General features: G+C 37.6%; 1 protein-coding gene across 1 annotated transcript in view; it reads left to right on the top strand.

The window, feature by feature from the left end:
- The first annotated feature begins 4570 nt into the window (after window positions 1–4570).
- ZNHIT6 (zinc finger HIT-type containing 6) overlaps window positions 4571–18496 on the top strand; it is a 59175-nt gene continuing 45249 nt past the window's right edge. Inside the window, exons 1-5 of the mRNA XM_077771063.1 lie at window positions 4571–5364; window positions 6509–6574; window positions 6661–6767; window positions 6853–6938; window positions 16237–16340. Coding sequence (XP_077627189.1) covers window positions 4703–5364; window positions 6509–6574; window positions 6661–6767; window positions 6853–6938; window positions 16237–16340 — 1025 coding nt within the window. The 5' untranslated portion in view covers window positions 4571–4702. The remainder of the gene's footprint in view (window positions 5365–6508; window positions 6575–6660; window positions 6768–6852; window positions 6939–16236; window positions 16341–18496) is intronic.

Genomic DNA, 18496 nt, shown 5'->3' with positions numbered 1-18496 from the left:
GGCATAGCTATTTGACCATGGTTTGACCATTTCTTAAAAATTAAACATAAGAGTGCCTGGATGGCTCAGTTGGTTAAGCATCCAACTCTTGATTTTGGCTCAGGTCATGATCTCAAGGTTCATGAGTTCAAGCCCCACATTAGGCTCTGCACTGAGAGCATGGAACCTGCTTGGGATTCTCTGCCTCCTTCTCTCTCAAAAATAAATAAATAAACTTTAAAAAAATTAAACATAAATTTACCATATGGCCTAGAAATTCCACTCCTAGGTATTTACTCAAGAGAAATGAGAATATGTATATATATGTATACACAGAGACTTGTATGGGAATGTGGAAACAATTTGCTTTCATTATACCAAACCTAGAAACAATTCAAATGCCCATCAACTGATGTATGAACAAAATGGGATATATCCATACAACAGAGTATTATTCAGCAATACAAAGAATAAACTACTGGGGAACTGGGGAACCTGGGTGGCTCAGTCAGTTGAGCATCTGACTTTGGCTCTGGTCATGATCTTGTGGTTTGACTTCAAGCCCCACTTTGGCTCACTGCTGTCAGTGCAGACCCCCCTTCAGATCCTCTTTCGCTCTCTCTCTGCCCCATCCATGCTTGCACTCTCTCAAAAATAAATAAAACATTTTTTAAAAAAGGAACAAATTACAATACATGCTACAACATGGATGAACCTCAAAAGTTTTATGCAAAATGAAAGCAGCCAGACTCAGAAGACCACATGTTGTATTATTTCATATGAAATTTCCAGTAAGGGCAAATCTATAGGGAGAAAAAGTACATCAATGGTTGCCTGGGGCTGGGGAAGGGAAACAGGAATCCACTGCAAATGGGAAAAGGGGAATTTGGGGTTGGGGGTTAGATGGAAATGTTCTACAACTGGATTTTGGTGATAGTTACACAACCCTATAAAATTCAAAGTTAAAATTATTGAGTTATATCTTTATAACAGGTGTACTTTTTATGTGAATTATACCTCAGAGAAGCTGTTAAAAAGATGCATACGATAAAACGATACTATGTATTTCACAAAGACATACATGTGTGTATATATAGGGAGCCATATGAAATGTATAAGAATGAGGGGGAGGGTAATGATAATAGAGATGTACAAATAGAGAAAATATTAAGGAGAGGATTGTCACACATGAGAAAAATATGCCAAGAACCAGGAATGTGATTATCTCAACTTTGTCCTCCATGATCTGAAAGAGAAAATAATTAAAACTATCATCTTCAGGACTTCCAAAATCACTAGTAGGATGAAGAAAATAAGACTCATATTTGTAGAATGCTTTACTGTTTACAAAGTTCTTGCACATACATTTTCTCATTTAATTCTCAAAAGAGCTCTGTGAAATAAGTATAGATAGCTCTATTTCATAAATAGATTCACAGAGACTTGGAGTGGTCACCTAGCTATTGGCAAAGGAGATTTAAATCCAGTGCTTTCCCCTACCTCCCTTTCTTGGCTGATCCAATCAGATTTTTTCCCCCCAGACATTTGCAATTAGACAATAGTGAGTCTCCATGATTTTATGCACTGAGGATATATAAACCTTGGAGTTGTGGAGTAGCTGTATTTTTTAACAAGTTACATGGAGAAGAGAGACAACTTGCCTTCAAAGAAAGAACGAAGCCAATTCAGTGACAGAGGCCACGTGGCCACAGAGGCACACGTTCACACCCTGGTAACCATGGAGATGTGCCACCCAGAGTGCCCAGATGTCAGCCCCAGCTGCAGAGAGGCTTCTTGCCCAAGATCATGCCCTTTCTGGGGCAGCCTGTATCAGATGACTAAGTGGGGCAAGATATAAAGTATGAGGCAGTTCTGCCTGAAGTGGGACACTCTACAGAGAGGTGCTTTCTCTGAGCTAACCATTGGGTTGACCAAGGCTTGTCATAACTGTATCACAATTTGAATGCTTCTTCTGGCCAATTTTGCATCCTCCCCTTTCTTTTCACAAGTATTGATTCCTAATAACTCCTATCAGCATTTGCTTCTGAAATGCCCAACCTGCAACACATCACAACACATACCCATACACAATAAAAGTCAGGCTTCCAGGCTTTCTGCTTCCTGCCTCTTGTGTGGACACAGCTGAACTTCTACTTCCTGGCCTTTATCTTAAGCTCTGACCAGAATGTTAATTTTCCGTTTCGGTGCTGCCACTAATAGCCATGTAATCTTGAGCAAATCATTTTATTTCTCTAGCTTTTTGTTTTCTTACCTGTCTTTTTTTTTTTTTAATTTTTATTTATTTCTAGGAGAGAGAGAGAGAGACAGCATGAGCAGGGGAGGGTCAGAGAGAGAGGGAGTGACAGACTCTGAAACAGGCTCCAGGTTCTGAGCTGGCAGTCAGCACAGAGCCTGAGGCGGGGCTCGAACCCACGAACTGCGAGATCATGACCTAAGCGAAAGTTGGACGCTTAACCGACTAAGCCACCCAGGCGCCCCTAATACATGCTTTTTTCATGGCACTTCAGTCACATCTGAGATGCTTTCCTAGAAAGCACTCCCAGGTTTCTGGCTGTCAAAATGAATTCCACTATGATTTTAGCAAAGGGCCAGTTCCCAAAGTGGTTAGGGGAGCTGCAAAGTGATGCTTGGTGCAGAGGGAGGAAACAGGAATGACCAGTGAAGAGCTGGACTGGTCCCTCTATTCCACTGAGGTGGCAAAGGGAGGAAAAGGAGTTTGAGGAGCGGGGTAGGAATTCAGTGACAGTTCCACATAACTTCTGCTTCCCTTTCTCTGTCCTGGTCCTGCCTCCATTGTTGTACACAAGGCCATGCTCTATACTCCAACAAGCCAAAGTTCCCTTCTTCAGGACCACTCAAGTGTCACTTTTCCTTCAAAACTACCATTCAACAATACCACTGCAATCTCTGATATTTCCACAAAAACTACAGTCCCACAGTGTTGATTGTTTAATTTAGGTAAATGGTTAGCTGAGATGCTATCTAGGAGCCTTACTGGTGTGATGATTTTTCCTCCAGTGACTATGAAAAAGACACACAGATTATAAGAAGAACAAATGTAGGGACAAAGGTTTTCAAATCTTACAAAGTCTTTATGCTTCTGGTGTCTGATCTGTAGTTCCAGAACTTTCTTTGTGTTCTTAAATGGAAATACAGGCGGTTTTATTCTCTTGAGAATCAACACTCTAGTTGCTCCCATCTCACAAATCTTGTCTTTGGCAAAAACCACATGAATTCTTTTGTCATTTCCCCTTTCCCCAGTAAAAATATGTAATCTAGTCTGAAAATCCAGTCAGGCTTTCTTTGACTCCATAGGCATCTAGCACCTCTAAGTATCTCCAAAAGAGACTCTCTCTATATAATTCCTTTGGGAGCTTCTTTCTCACTATCCATTAAGAATATTTTACTAAACTTTCCCAATATACTTCAGTGCTCCTTCCAGCACTAGTTAATCCCTGGTGCCCCAACTAGGTTTCAAAATTATCTCCCTCCCTCCCTCTGCTTACCCATTCAAAATTCTTATTCCCTGACCTACTTGCCAATGAGTAATGACAGCAAAATGCCCTGCACTGAGGAGGTAATACAAAGCAGCCTACAGCTGGGAAGCCATTTCTTTGAAGTCTCCTTAGCCAGCAAGAAAAATCTATCGTCTATGAAGTCTCCTTATACAGTGAGAAAAACACCCCGCAGACATGATGTGATGATTTGTAATGTACTTAATAGCGTATGTAATAATAATTTTGAAAAGTAACTGTGAGTTTTGTTTTAGGATTTTACTTTTAAATAATCTCTACACCCAGTGTGGGACTTGAGTTTACAGCTCTAAGATCAAGAGTCCCATGCTCCACTGACTGTGCCAGCTGGGCGCCCGTGTTTTTTTATTTTTGTGTGTATTTTTCAGATCTTCTGTTCTGGGGGATTGAACCTTTGCCCCAGTCTTTAAATAGGGAGATAGCTAGATCTAGATAGTCTTAAAGAAAATCCCGGAGGATGCTGGGATTGGGAAACTGGCTGCTGTGTGCTGTTACAGAATTGAAAGAATTAAAGTTAATTCCTTCTTTCCTATCTGAAATCTCTCAGGATACCCTGTAACAATAGCCACCACATACTGAGTTTATTTCAGTAACTACTAGCTTATTTCCATGCATGATTCCATTTAATCTTCACAATAACACTAAGATTTGTAATGCAGTCGTCTCCAGAGTACAGGTGAAGAATTAAGCTTGCAGAGGCGTGGCATTCGCTGTTTCTTGTATTTTCATACAAGATTAATCCTTAATACAAATCAGGGTGGGTCTTAACCATCCCAAACTGTCCTCAGCTCTCTATGGACAAGTGTGGTCTCTCACAGATGAGGGGGGCGGGGAAAGAGGGCGGGGGCTGCCTCCCCGGGGATGGGTTTGGCGAAGCCCCGCCTCCGAAGTGGGCTCACAGTGGGCGTGGCCTCACGCGGGTTCTCTCGAGGCCCTTGCCTGACTGCCGCAGAGCCGTAAAGGGCTCTAAGAGTCGTGAAGTGGAAAGGCGCGGAAGCGTTGCTTTACGACGATTCGGACGGAAGCGCCAGGCCGGCGTTTGCTACTTGCGACTTTCGGCTCCCACACGTGGGTGACTTTCGGTGTTCCGGCTCTGAATTCATTCCTTTTGGCGTGGACAAGCCACACTGAAGGACACAGTGGCAGCAGAGGCCACGGGCCGTGAGCTGATGGAAATTGCTGTTGAAAATGAAGGGACGTCGGGAGGAGGTCTGCAGAGTGGAGCGGAGGGGGCGCGGCTAAGGCTCGAGTTTGGTAGGGAGAGAGTCGGGGGCACTGCCAGGATGGAGGCCGGGGTTGTAGAGGCGGGGAACGGATTGACAGGAATGGAGAAGACAGAGGATAGAGAAGGAGATGAACACAGGGCAGAGGAAATGCGAGTGGACCTAACTGTTGTGAAGCAAGAAGTTGTGGACTGGTCAGAAATGGAAGAAGGGATGCTGGATGGCCGCTGGGTAACGCAGGAGGTAGAGGATGGACCTACGGTGAAAGAGGAGAAACCAGGCCTTTTGGAGGTGAAGCAGGAGATGGATAGTAGTTTTGTGGTAAAAGAAGAGAAGGTGAACGAAACCGAGGTAAAGGAAGAGAAAGTGAAGGTGAAGGAAGAGGTAATGGACTGGCTAGACGTGAAGGAAGAGAAGAAAGATAACTTGGAGATAAAAGAGGAGGTGTTTGTTGGTCAGAACATAAAAAAGGAGGAAATGATGGGTGAAATGTGTGTAAAAGAAGAGAAGTATTTTCCAAAAGAAGAAGTGATGGATGATGCAAAGATGAAAGACGAGCCTCAGATAAATCCCCCAGTGGGCTTCAAGCGGAAACTGGCCATGTCAAGGTAGGACAGGGAGAAATTCATTGGGGGAAATGCTATAGAGTCCTCCCGTCGTCTAGATTAAAGGAAATCTAGCAGCCAGATGTAGAGTAATAAAAAATAAATTGAAATTTTGGTCCCTGGAGTCTGCCTGTTGGTGGTGGGGGGAAGAGGGAATTGGGAAGGCAGGGTTTTGTCAGATGACAACAAATGCAATGAAACTGCTTCAGGCTGTTAGTGTCCAGTGGACAGTGGCCAAGTTAGGAAGTGAAAATTCTGGGGACCAGAAAACCCCTGGACCAGATTCTGGTTTGACTTAATATGTTCTCGACCCAGTACTCTTAAAGAGATGATAGAGATAAGGAAAAGTCTAATAAAACTAACAGTGACAAAGCGGAGAAGTTAAAATTAGATAAAAATGTACTTGCAGTCAGTCAGTCAGTTGTCTAATTTCTTTGTGGGTAGTATGAATACTTATTGCTTTTGGTTTGATTCCCTTATAGTGTGTGATCATGTGACAGCATAGGAAATAAAATTGGGAATGTTACTGTCTAGAACACAGTGGACCAAATAGAAGTGACTGTAGTTTGGTTTTTGGTATCCCAAGATCCTAGTAGAGCAATTAAAGATAGATGATGGGTAGTAGTATTTCTAGGTTATTTTAATGCTCATTCTAGGTTGGGTGTGGAGTTGAGAAGAAAAGATACAGCTGACACTCTGTAAATTTGACTTGGTATTATATTCTTTTTCTGGTGTGTGTGCCTTTAAGTATCTAAATTCATGGTATCGACTTCTGGTTATATGCGTACATGTGCAATTGTTAGCAGATTGCCAGGAATTACAAGTTAAAACATTAGCGAATGATACCATTCTCTGATTGCAGTAGAAAAAGGAGTCAAAAGTGAGATGATTTTTTTTTTATTTAATACATGTTTTCTTGAATTACTTGGTACTAGCAACATTGTAAATGTCATTTGGAGACCGTTTCCTAGAGGAGAATTTTCTAAGGATGTTTGACATCTATCAAGTCTTTTATCAAGTCACTGGCATATACTTTATTCACTGACTACATGTCTATAAATTGGTTGTGATGAGTAATTAACTCAGCACTAAAAGTTTATAAATAAATAAGTAGAATTGATATTAAGTTTCTTGTGGGCTTTTGTAGGTGTGAAACTTGTGGTACAGAAGAAGCAAAGTACAAATGTCCACGTTGTATGCGATATTCCTGCAGGTATGTATGTAATTTCCTACCTTACTACCTCTCTCTATACTCTTCTTACCTCAAAGTATGAAAGTGCCTCCTCTCTGTCTCTTCAGTTTGCCCTGTGTAAAGAAACACAAAGCAGAACTGACATGTAATGGAGTTCGAGATAAAACAGCGTATGTTTCCATACAGCAGTTTACCGAAATGAATCTCCTAAGTGGTAAGTCATCTTATGCATAGCAGGTTGATGATTCCTGGCCATTGGCATACGTCATTTGTTTATTTTTCTATTTTGAAATTTTTAGACTATCGATTTTTGGAAGATGTGGCAAGAACAGCAGACCACATTTCTAGAGATGCTTTCTTAAGAAGACCAACAAGCAATAAACATGTAAGCATTTCTTTTCATCCCTTACAGTTGCAATTCCTTTTACTCAGAAGCATTTTTAAACCTTATAAATGTATTAAGTGACTACCGTGACCCAGAGCTATTCCAGTTACTAGGGATACGTCAGTGACCAAAACAAAGTTCTTCCCCTCATGGAGGTTGTAGTATGTGGGAGAGACAAGAGATGAGGAGAGGAACAGCTATCATTTCAGATAAAGTACATGTGGAAGACAAAGCACAGGAGATTAAAGAAAATGAAAATGGTGCTTGTTGGGAGATTATGAGAGTATTTTCAATACAGTATTCAGGAGAAGCTTCTCAAGAGATGACATTTAAGCACTTTTTTTTTTGACAGATTATTTATTAATATGTCATTCTAAACATTACATAAATACAGCCTAGATACTAGAGTATCAAACATTGTTCCAGTAAGATGTTCAGGAGTACATTTAGGGTTCTTGAACCCTGTTCAAGAGAAACAGGCAGCCATATGGACCTTTGGAGGAAGACTCTGGGCAGTGACAAAAGCATAAGTAAAGACTGGCTTAGGGGTGAGATTGGTACATTTGAGGATTAAGATGGGGACGGGTGACTGAAACATAGTTGAGTGAGGAGGAGAATATTGAATATGAGGTTAGAGAAACTGGTAAGGGCTCCTAACACGGTCTAAGTGAAATAGAAGCCATGGCAGAATTTTGAGCACGTTTGCTTTTGCAAAGAGCACTCTTGCTGCTGTCTGAAAAATGAGCATTAGTGGGCAAAAGTAGAAGCTTGAAAGCAGGGAGTCCAGTTACAACATTATTACTGTGGTTCAGATGAGAAGTGATGGTGGCTTGCATGATATTGTTAAATTATGGGGAAATGATAGATTCTAATTTTGAAGGAAAAACTAACAGGATTTGGCTGTTGTAATGCACTTAATTTTCATACTCATTCATCCCTTTTTCATTCCTTAAGTAGTATGCAAAATTAAAGTTTGCATATTTGAAATATATTGCAACTACCATTCTAGAAATTCTTTAATGGGTTATTAAATCGTGTCATGGAATTATGTTCTTTTTTCAAAGGCCATTTTGGCCCTGGAGTTACATAATTTTAGTGCTTGTAAAATACTTTATTTTATTGGTATTACTGGTATAGACTTGACATTTCACATATTTGAAAGAAAAATATCATCAGCATTTTTTCTCAAGCTTAATTAAACATAATTAAAATTCTGCTTAGGAGTGCTTAGATGGCTCAGTTGGTTAAGTGTCTGACTCTTGGTTACTGCCCAGGTCATGGTCTCACCGTTGGTGAGTTTGAGTCCCACGTTGGGCTCCTTGGCTGGCAGTGTTGAGCCTGCTTGGGATTCTCTCCTCTCTGTCCAATCCCTGCTTACAGGCGCACGTGCACATATTATCTCAAAATAAGTGAACTTTAAAATAATAAAACATAAATTCTTCTTCAGAAATAAATTACTTTTTAAATTTTTTGTTTTTATTGTGGAATCTTGCATACATATAAAAAAATAATAAAATAGGAATACACTGTTTAATGAATAATCATAAACTCAACATCTATTAACTACGACCCAGGTCTAGAATTAGAACATTATCAACTTCTCAAAAATTCCCTGCCACTCCCTTGTGCCAATCCCTCATCCATTTCTTCGTCTGAATAGATTTCTAGTTTAGGACCATACTATAATTTCTGTATCCATTCTGTTGTTCATGCACTCTGGGTTTTCTGTAATAACAAAGCAAAACACCCTTAAAAACAGTACTACTATGAACACTTATTAATGAATTTTGGGTTGTGTGCACACATGTTATTTCTAGGGTTTACACCTGGAAGTGAAATTATTTTATTGTGGGGTATGCACATTTTCCAAAGTCGTTATACTAGTTTAGACTCCCAGGAGTGTATGTACCTGTTGTCACATTTTCTCCAGTACTTGATATGGTCAGAGTTATAAAATTTTTGTCAATCCGATGACTATGTAATTTTATCAGGCTTTTCATTTGCAGTTCTCTGATTTCTTATGAGATTGGACATCTTTCAAATATTTTATTGGCCATTTGGATTTCCTCTTGTGGAATTCCTATTCAAGTCTCTTGCTCATCTTTTTATTGGTCAACTTTTTTCTTTTACTGGTTTGTAGGAATTTCTTGTATTTCTTGGATACCTGTTGGTAGTTGATTGTATATGTTATGAATACCTTCTTCCATTCCCTGGTTTGTTTTTCACTCTCTATAGTATCTTTGATGAATAGATGTTGTTAATTTTTTAATATAGTCAGATTTATTGTATGTTTCCTTTATTGTTAGTAGTTTTATGTGTTTATAAAGAATCTCTTTCCTACTTTGAATTTATGAGTCTATTCTTCCATAATTATTTTCTAAAAGCTTTATGTAAAGCATTGCATCTCACATTTATGTCTGTAAACTACCTGGAATTAATTTTTGTGTATCATGTGGAGATCCCATTTAATTTTCCATATGGATAATCCATTTTCTGAGCACCATTTATTGTGCTTCTCTACTGCCCTGTAGGACCGCCTTTCTCATATATCAAGCATCCATATATGGTTGGGGCAGTTTCTGGCCTATCTATTCTATTCTGTTAGTTTACTTATCTGTCTAATACTACACTCTCTTAATTGCATTTTTTAAAATGTTTATTTATTTATTTTGAGAGAGACCGAGAGAAAAAGACGGAAAGAGCGAGCAGGGGAAGGGCAGAGAGAGCAGAAAAGAGAATCCCAAGGAGGCTCCTCCCTGTCAGCGCAGAGCCCGACATGGGGCTCGATCTCCCAAACCGTGAGATCATGACCTGATATGAAATCAGGAGTCAGAGGCCTAACCGTCTGAGCCACCAGGCACCCCTCTTAATTGTAGTTTTTTATTGCAACTTGTTATCTCATAGAGTAAATCCTATGACTGTTTATTTTCTAGAGTATGGCTGTACTTTAGTATGGGTATGGCTGTTAGTAATTCTATAAAAAGTGAAGAATCAGCCTGTTGATTCTACAGGCCTCTAAATTCCCCTGGAAATTTTGATAGGGGTTGCATTTATGTTATAGAGTAACTTGGGTAATTGGACTTCTTTATAGTATTAAATTTTGAAATCCTTCACTCTGTTGTATCTGCATTTACTTAATAGCTTTAATGTCTCTCTGATTTTCCCAGTAAAGATCTTACACATTTTTTGTTAGATTTATTCCTAGGCACTTTATTTTTTCTAGCTTTTTTAAATAGCATTTTCTTTTTCTGTTTTTTTTTTTTTTTAATCTCTTTGCTAGTATTTAGGAATGAGATTTTTATTATGTATTTTATGTTATTATAATCTACATTTATAGTATTAAAAGTTATCCCAGTGCCTTATCAATAGATTCTTTGAGATTTTTCAGTTATATACATTTGTGAAATTAGTACATTTATTAAACAGTTTGCCACAATTTGTTTTTATCTTTCTGTCCTTATTTTTCTCTTTCTCTTGCCTTACTGCCTTATGTTAGGACTATCCTTTCAGTGTTAAGTACTAATGTTGATAGCAGATATTTATGTTTTAAGTCCCAAGTCCACACAGTATGCAGTTAATCCCTCTGTCAATGAGTTGTGATAACACATGTGAAGTAGTATCTACGAGGCAAGCTCATTAGAGATCTACTGCTCAAGGTTTTTATGAGGGCCGCTCTGCCTAGCAGATGCCAAATTCCAGACTCCTATAAGAAAAGGAAATAAAACCATATTATTTATACCGACAATTCAGGCACAGTGAGCCATACTTAATATTTTAGGAAAAGCTTTATGTCAGTTTAGGGAGCCATTTATCAGTCATTCAAATTCCCAAACACTAGCCTAAAGATAACCATCTCAGCCCTGCTACGTTAACTCTTCTGTACATACTGTTTTACAACTCCTGATCATAGAGGGAAAACTTCCAAGATTGCACCGTGTTTTTTGCTCTTAGATTATGGAAATTCTAGTCCTAGTTTGTTATCAGATTTTGTCATGAATGGTATTTTATCAAATACTTTTTCTGTATTTGATTATTTCATTTGTTCTTTTAATCTATAATTTTCTAATAATATGAATAATAACATTTTAAGTGATTTTTTTCTTTTAAGCTAAACTTTCATGGTATGTTGTTATCATATCAAGGTTTTTATACTTTGCAGAATTTATTTGTATTATATGTGCGTGTATACCGTACCCATGCATTCATTTTGTATTTCTGTGCATTAGTGAGATTGACCTCTCATTGTCCATTTTGGTATTCTCAAGTTTCCATATCAGTATGATTCCAGGTTCATAAAATTATTTGGGAATGGTCCTGTTTTATTCTTAGATGCATTCACTAATTTTGTAATTACTTCTTCCTTGGGAGTTTGGTAGAATTTATTAAGGAACCAGTATTGTCTTAGAGTTTGGGCCACTGAGGTATATTCTTTACTATTTGTAGGACACTGCAGGTTTTCTGTGTCTTCTTGAGTTAGTGTTAGTAGATTACATTTTTCTAAGAATTTGTTCATTTGACGTAAATTTTCAAATTTATTTACCTAAAGTTCTTCATAAACCTCTCCTTTACATGTCTATAGGAGTTATAGTAATTTTGTTTGTAATATTGGGTTTTTTGTGTCTTTTTTCCCTAGATCAGTTGCTATTGTATGTTTTTTTCTATTTTGTTAATGTGTCCTCTTAACTTTTATTGTATCTTTTTTTATGTTAGCTTAATCACATTATGATCAGAGAACATACTCTTTTAAAAGTTCATTCCTTTAAAATATATCAGGACATGGGGCACTTGGGTGGCTCAATCATTTGAGCGTCCAACTTTGGCTCAGGTCATGATCTCACAGTTTGTGAGTTCAAGCCTTGCATCAGGCTCTGAACTGACAGCACAGAACCTAGACCCTCCTTCAGATTTTGTCTCCCTCTCTCTCTGCCCCTCTCCCACTTGTATTCTATCTCTCTCACTCTCAAAAATAAGTAGTAAAAAAATAAAATAAATAAAATATATCAGAACTTGGGGTGCCTGGGTATCTTAGTCTGTTAAGCTTCTGACTTCAGCTCAGGTCATAATCTAACAGGTTCATGGGTTCAAGCCCTGCGTCAGGCTCGCTCTCTCTCTCAAAAATAAATATAACATTTAAGAAATCGAATCAAATACATTAGGACTTGTGTTTATTGCCCAGCATATGGTCAAATTTTTAATGTTCTCTGCTTGAAAAGAAAAAATTCTGGGGCACCTGGGTGGCTGAGTCAGTTGAGTGTCCAACTTCTAATTTACTCTCAGGTCATAAGCCCTGGGTCGTGGAATCAAGCCTTTTTGTCAGGCTTTGAGCTGAGTGTGGAGCCTGCTTGGGATTGTCTACCCGTCTCTCCTTCCTCTGCTTGCACGCATGTATGTGTGCTCGCTCATGCACGCTCTTTCTCTCCCTCTCTCTTTCAAAATAAATAAATAAACATTAAAAAAATTCGCAATTGCTGAATATAGTACTTTAGGTCAAATTTATTAATTATGTTCAAATTATTTATAATGTTACCTTTTTTTCTCTTTTGGTCTGTTTTTGTCTATAATTTTCAAAGAGAAGTATGTTAACATTTACTAATAGATAAAATGAAAGAGATCTGTGAGTTTCCCTTGTGGTTCAGTTTGTTTTGCTTTGTATGCTTTAAGGCTAAATTATTAAATGCATACCTCTTGAAATACTTCTTGGTGTATTTAACCTTTGGCATTATGAGGTGACCCTCTCTGTCTCTAGCTTTTTTTGTGCTTTGACTAACATTTACAAAGCTCTATCAATTCTTTGGTTGGGTTTTGTGTGCTCTGTTTTTTTTCCTTAAGGCCTTTCTGTGTTCTTATGTTCTGAATATAGTTGGTTTCCAGTTTTTTCTCCCATCTGACAATCTATAACTTTTAACTGAATCATTAGCATCATTTACATTTTAATAAAATTACCTGTATCTTTGACTTTAAGTGTGTCACCTTATTTTTGCTATTTGTCCTAGTTTTTTTTTCCTTTTTTTGTCTTTTGGGTTGATTTTTATTTTTTTATCATTTGAATTTTTCTCTTTATCAGTTTACAAGTTATACACCCTTTTCCTGTCCTTTTGTTGGTTACACTATACATTACAATATGCATGTTTAGTTGACCGATATCTGACATTAAGCAGTACCTGAACCTTATCCCCTGACAGTGCAAAAGACCTTAGAGCAGGAGTTGGCAGTCTTTCTCTGAAGGGTCAAATAGGAAATACTTCTTCCAGGACATATGGTTTCTGTCACAACTACTCAGCTCTGCCATTGTTAGCAAGAAAGCAGTTATAAACAATACTTAAACAAATGGGTGGGGGCTACATTCCAACAAAATGTATTTATAAAGATAAGTGGCAGGCAGATATCAGTTTACCAGCAGTTAACCTAAATTCCATTTAACCCTATGCTGAGTTTTCTTACTGTTTCCAGTTCTTTAAATTGACTTTTTTAAAAAATCTCCATTCAGTAATTACTGTTCTATTCAGCCAGCGAGTGTTTATTTGGGTTTATCTTTATATTTCCCACTTTCCTTGCTCTTTAGTCCTTCTGTTATCATCTCAGACCCTACCTCTGAGAGATCACTTTTTTTCTGCCTCAAGCACATCCTTTTGAATATCCTTTAGAGAGGGTTTGCTGGTTGCCATCTCTTGGGGCACTCTATAGGTTTTTGTTTGAATTTTTATTCATTTCCCATTCTTTTTTTTTTTTTTTTAATTTTTCTTAATGTTTGTTTATTTTGAGAGAGAGACCGAGCAGTGGTAGGGGAGGGGCAGAGAGAAAGGAAGACATAGAATCTGAAACAGGCTCCAGGCTCTGAGCTAGCTGTCAGCACAGAGCCCAATGCGGGGCTTGAACCCATGAACCTGACCATGACCTGAGCCGAAGTTGGACGCTTAACCAACTAAGCCACCCAGGCACCCCTTCATTTCCCATTTCCCATTCTTTACTCTAAAAGGATTTTTCTGTATAGAATTCTGGGTTTAGAATTATTGTTCCAATGTCTTATGGCTTCCATTGTTATTGTTGCAAAGTTATCTGTTTTTAATCATCTTTGAAATCTTTTTTAATCTGGCTGTGTGTTTTTTATCTTTGCTGTTCTTTATTTGTACTATAATATGAGCATGCATGTTTCTTTTTATTCAACTTATTTGAGAAATGTTAGATTTCTTGAATCTGTGTTGTGTCTTTCATTAGTTCTGGGAAATTTTCAGCCCATTTCTTATTCCTTCTCTCTTCTTCTAAAACTACCGTAAATATAAGTTAAATCTTCTCCCTACCTATCCTTTAACTTCTTACATATCCTTTAACTTATCTGATTTTTTTCTTTTTTCCCCTGTAATGTATTTTGGATATGTTCTAGTTTTATTTAGTTCTTATAAAAATTTGCTGAGTCAGTTTTTATAGTTTCTCTTCACTGCAAGTATTTTCAAGCTGTTTTTTTTTAATTTATTTTTTTAAATTTTGCGTAGCTGTTCTACACTCTGTGTATGATCCTTTAGTGTCTGAATACATGGGGAATTCTCAGCTTCCTCTTTTTTTCTCTTTTGGTCCCTGCTTTCTAACCTTTGTTTTCTTGTATTCTTTATGCTTCCTTATTTTTTTATTGAGTACTACTTTTTTTTTTCTTAAATTATTTGTGAGAACTTTTTTGAAGAGTAGGACACAAGCCTTCTTTTATTCTGCCAGGTACCTGGGAATATTGCAAATCTGGGCCTATCTTAAGTCAAGTTGAGAGTTTAAGATTCCCTTGACCGCACAAGCAAGGCAGATCATTTCAAATCTGAGTAAGAACTGGCCCATGACCACAGCTTCTTACGAATAGTTTTTCCTTCCCCTCCCACCCCCCCATTCCCCCACTGTCATTCCAATGTAAATTTCCTAGCATGCTCTGGGGGTAGGGTTTATTTCTGGTTCACCCTTATCTGATTATTAATTAGGCATATTCTATGACTCAGCTTCATTTCATGAGTGGTTCCCAAAAAGGTTACAGGGTCATAACTCCTACCCTCTTACCAAGAAGGTTGTTGAAAGAAAAAGCCTGTATTTGCCAGAATGTAGAAAATTTACCAAAACTGGAAAATTTTCAGCTCATTTCTTATTAATGCTTTGCTTACCTCTCCTAGTTTTCACTTGTATTTTCTTGTTTTTTGTCAGCTCTCCAATGTTTTTAAGGTGATTTTGAAATGTATTTTATTACATATGTGTCTTTCCCCCATTCTCTGGGATTCTTAGATGTTTTAAATGGGAGAGTTGGTCCTTATAATCATTCCCATTACTGAAACCAAAGCCCTATAAGTTATAAAATTGCATGTAATTTCTTAAATTATTTCTCTCTTTATCCAATGATAGCTGACTCTTCCTTTCCCTTGGCTTATGATTTAATTCTCTGTTTGCATTGCAAAACCAAAAACTTGGATTTATACTTTGCCTTTTGAGTGATCAAGGAAGAAAATTCAATGATATTATATTTCCTTCACTACTTTCTGGAATTGCCTAGTTCTGCTCAGCCAACCCAGATGGGTAGTGGAGTAACACATGTCAGAGCCAGGATATTCACATATCCCATTTTGTATAGCCTACAGCAGTGGCTACTTTAAGTTACACCTTGTACAAGGCAATGCCATGGTTCCTCCCTTCAAAGAACTACCTGTATAGTAACAAAAACAGGCATGTATATAGCTGAATATGGTATAAAACCTCAGTAAGGGGTGCATGGGAGCCTCAGTTGGTTAAGCATCTGACTCTTAATACCGGCTCAGGTTGTGATCTTGTGGTCATGAGATCAAGCCCTGCAACAGGCTCTGTGTTGAGCTTGGAGCCTGCTTGGGATTCTCTCTCTCTCTCTGATCCTCCCCCACTCATGCAACTGTGCACCAGCTCTTTTTCTTAAAATAAACAAACATCAAAAGTTCAGTAAAAGAAAAGGAACTGTACAAGTAGCCCATATGAATTGCCAAATGACCTGTGTTTTTAAAAATCTCATTAAATCCTTCTTTTGGCTTACAGAGCATATGAATAGCAGGACAGCCTCCAGAATTAATCTATTCTGGGTTTTAATACAGGCTCTGACTGTATAATGTTGGCATCTCATTAACTTTCCTTCCTAGGTATAGGTCTCAAAGTATTATGAGGATTAAATGAGATGCTAATGTTTAGCATAGTTTGTGGAAACATAGTGCTCAATAAATCTTAATTATTATATTCTGAACACTTTTGTATTCACTTTTGAAATTTAAGGCATTTTAAAATTAATTTGTCTATTATGTTTGGTCGTTAGATGTATTTTATGAAAAATCGTGCCAGACGACAAGGTATTAATTTAAAGCTTCTCCCCAATGGATTCACGAAGAGGAAAGAAAATTCAACATTTTTTGATAAGAAGTAAGTTTCTAACTTCATTCTTAGTATATTAGGTATTCTGAATTGATCAGGAACATCTTTGAAGGTTTGGTTTGGTATAGAGCATTGCTGCCCAAGGTCTGTGAGCTTTTTGTCACTGGTCTGTGGCAAGATGGTTGTACAAATTGAAAATAAGCATTTAAAAATTTTAACTAATTTTATGTCATGTGAATAATAAAAATTTGGGCTTATGGGGGTGTGTGTGTGTGTGTGTGTGTGTGTCTGTGTCTGTGTGTCTGAGACCTGAGATACCATGGAAGTATTTCAGAGATTTCAGGGGCAAAATAATGAATCAAAGCAGGACCCTGCACAGTTTTGATTCCAGCGGTTTGGCTTTTATAATCCTTTCTACTTTGGCTTTCACTTGAAAGCCAATACTGAGGTAGAGGGAGTCTTGGAAAACATTTACTCTGTAGTAAATCTGAGTATAGATGATACAATAGAGATTAGTCTGCTGCTTTCTGAGAGTGTTAGGTCTTAAAGGTCCCATTAGTACAGAGGGGAACAGAATCCCAAAATATTATAAGTAGTCCACTAAATTATTAGATAATACTTTTCAAATGTCCATGTTGTGGATTTAGAGTAAAAAAATCCTGAATGAGTTCCTCTTTCTTCAGCCTCTCAGTAACTTAGTAACTGCAATTTAGTAACCTGAAGTTAATTTCTCTGGGCCTCATCTGCATGATATGGGGGTTGTACTAGGTATAACCCTAAGGTTTGCTTCCAGTTTTACCACTTCATAAATTGAAAAGGCAGAACCGTCAGAATTATCATTATTCTAATAAACTTTTCACCTTTTCAAAAGATATTATATTAGAAGATGATGTTCTCCATTTATTTTTTATGTTTTAAGAGAAATATTTATAAACGTGGTTTTGCTTTTTCCTGGGTAGCCTTCCAGAAATAAAGTAATGTTTTGCATTTATCAAATATGAGATGATTCCACTATGCATTTTCAAACTGACATATTTAGAAATTGACATAATTTGTTTGAAATTTAAGGTAACTGGTTTATGTCTTCTCAAATATAAACTATATTCCTGTGTTATGAAGGAAACCATTCAGAATGATTGATGAGAGCTTAGTTCTCAGCTCTAAAAAGCATGAACCCTCAAATGTAAAATTTTGGGGTCTCTAGGTACAAGAACATAGGTTAGATATTTTTTTCTCCAAAAATAAACATTCAGTATGTTTCCTGGATTTAGAATCCAAATTTATATTCAGTTATTTTGGAACACCTCAGATCTATGAAGTGGCAGATTAGACTCTTTTTGCATTAATGCCTTTTGCTCATGAATTTACAATGATTTGGGGTTGGTTTTTCTTATATGTTTTAGTGTTTTCCCATGAGGAGATTAGCATACTTAATAAAGCCTATTAACATACTTAGTAGGCTTTATTAATTTTTTAATATTTATTAAACATTTTTAATAATTGTCAAGTTACCTAACATACAGTGTATACAGAATAATAGTCTTGGCTTCAGGAGTAGATTTCTCTGGTTCATCACTTACCTACAACACCCAGTGCTCATCCCAACACGTGCCCTCCTCAGTGCCCATCACCCATTTTCCCTGCCCCACCGCTCATCCCCCATCAACCCTCAGTTTGTACTCTGTATTTAAGAGTCTCTTAGAGTTTGCCTCTCTCTTTGTAGCTTGTTTTTCCTTTCCTTCCTCTGTGGCCTTCTGTTAAGTTTCTGAAATTCTACATATGAGTGAAAACGTAGGGTATCTGTATTTTTCTGACTGATTCATTTCACTAAACATAATACCGTCCAGTTCTATCTATGTTGTTGCAAATGGCAAGATTTCATTCTTTTTCATCGCCGAGTAGTAGTTCATTATGTGTGGAATCACATCACACCTTCTTTATTCATCAGTTGATGGACATTTGGGTTCTTTCCATAGTTTGGCTGTTGTTGATAGCACTGCTATAAACGTCAGGGTACATGTGCATCTACGAATCAGCACGCCTGTATCCTTTGGATAAATTCCTAGCAGTGCTATTCTGGGTCGTAGGGTAATTCTGTTTTTAATTTTTTGAGGACCTCCATACTGTTTTCTGGAGTCACTGCACCAGTTTGCCTTCCCACCAACAGTGCAGGAGGGTTCCCCTTTAGATTCAACTTCTTTGCT

This window comes from Crocuta crocuta, unplaced genomic scaffold (genome assembly GCF_008692635.1).
Source record: "Crocuta crocuta isolate KB4526 unplaced genomic scaffold, BGI_CrCroc_1.0 scaffold125, whole genome shotgun sequence".
NCBI lineage: Eukaryota > Metazoa > Chordata > Mammalia > Carnivora > Hyaenidae > Crocuta > Crocuta crocuta.
The sequence above is the reverse complement of the archived record's forward strand: the minus strand, read 5'-3'. Positions and strand labels throughout refer to the sequence as shown.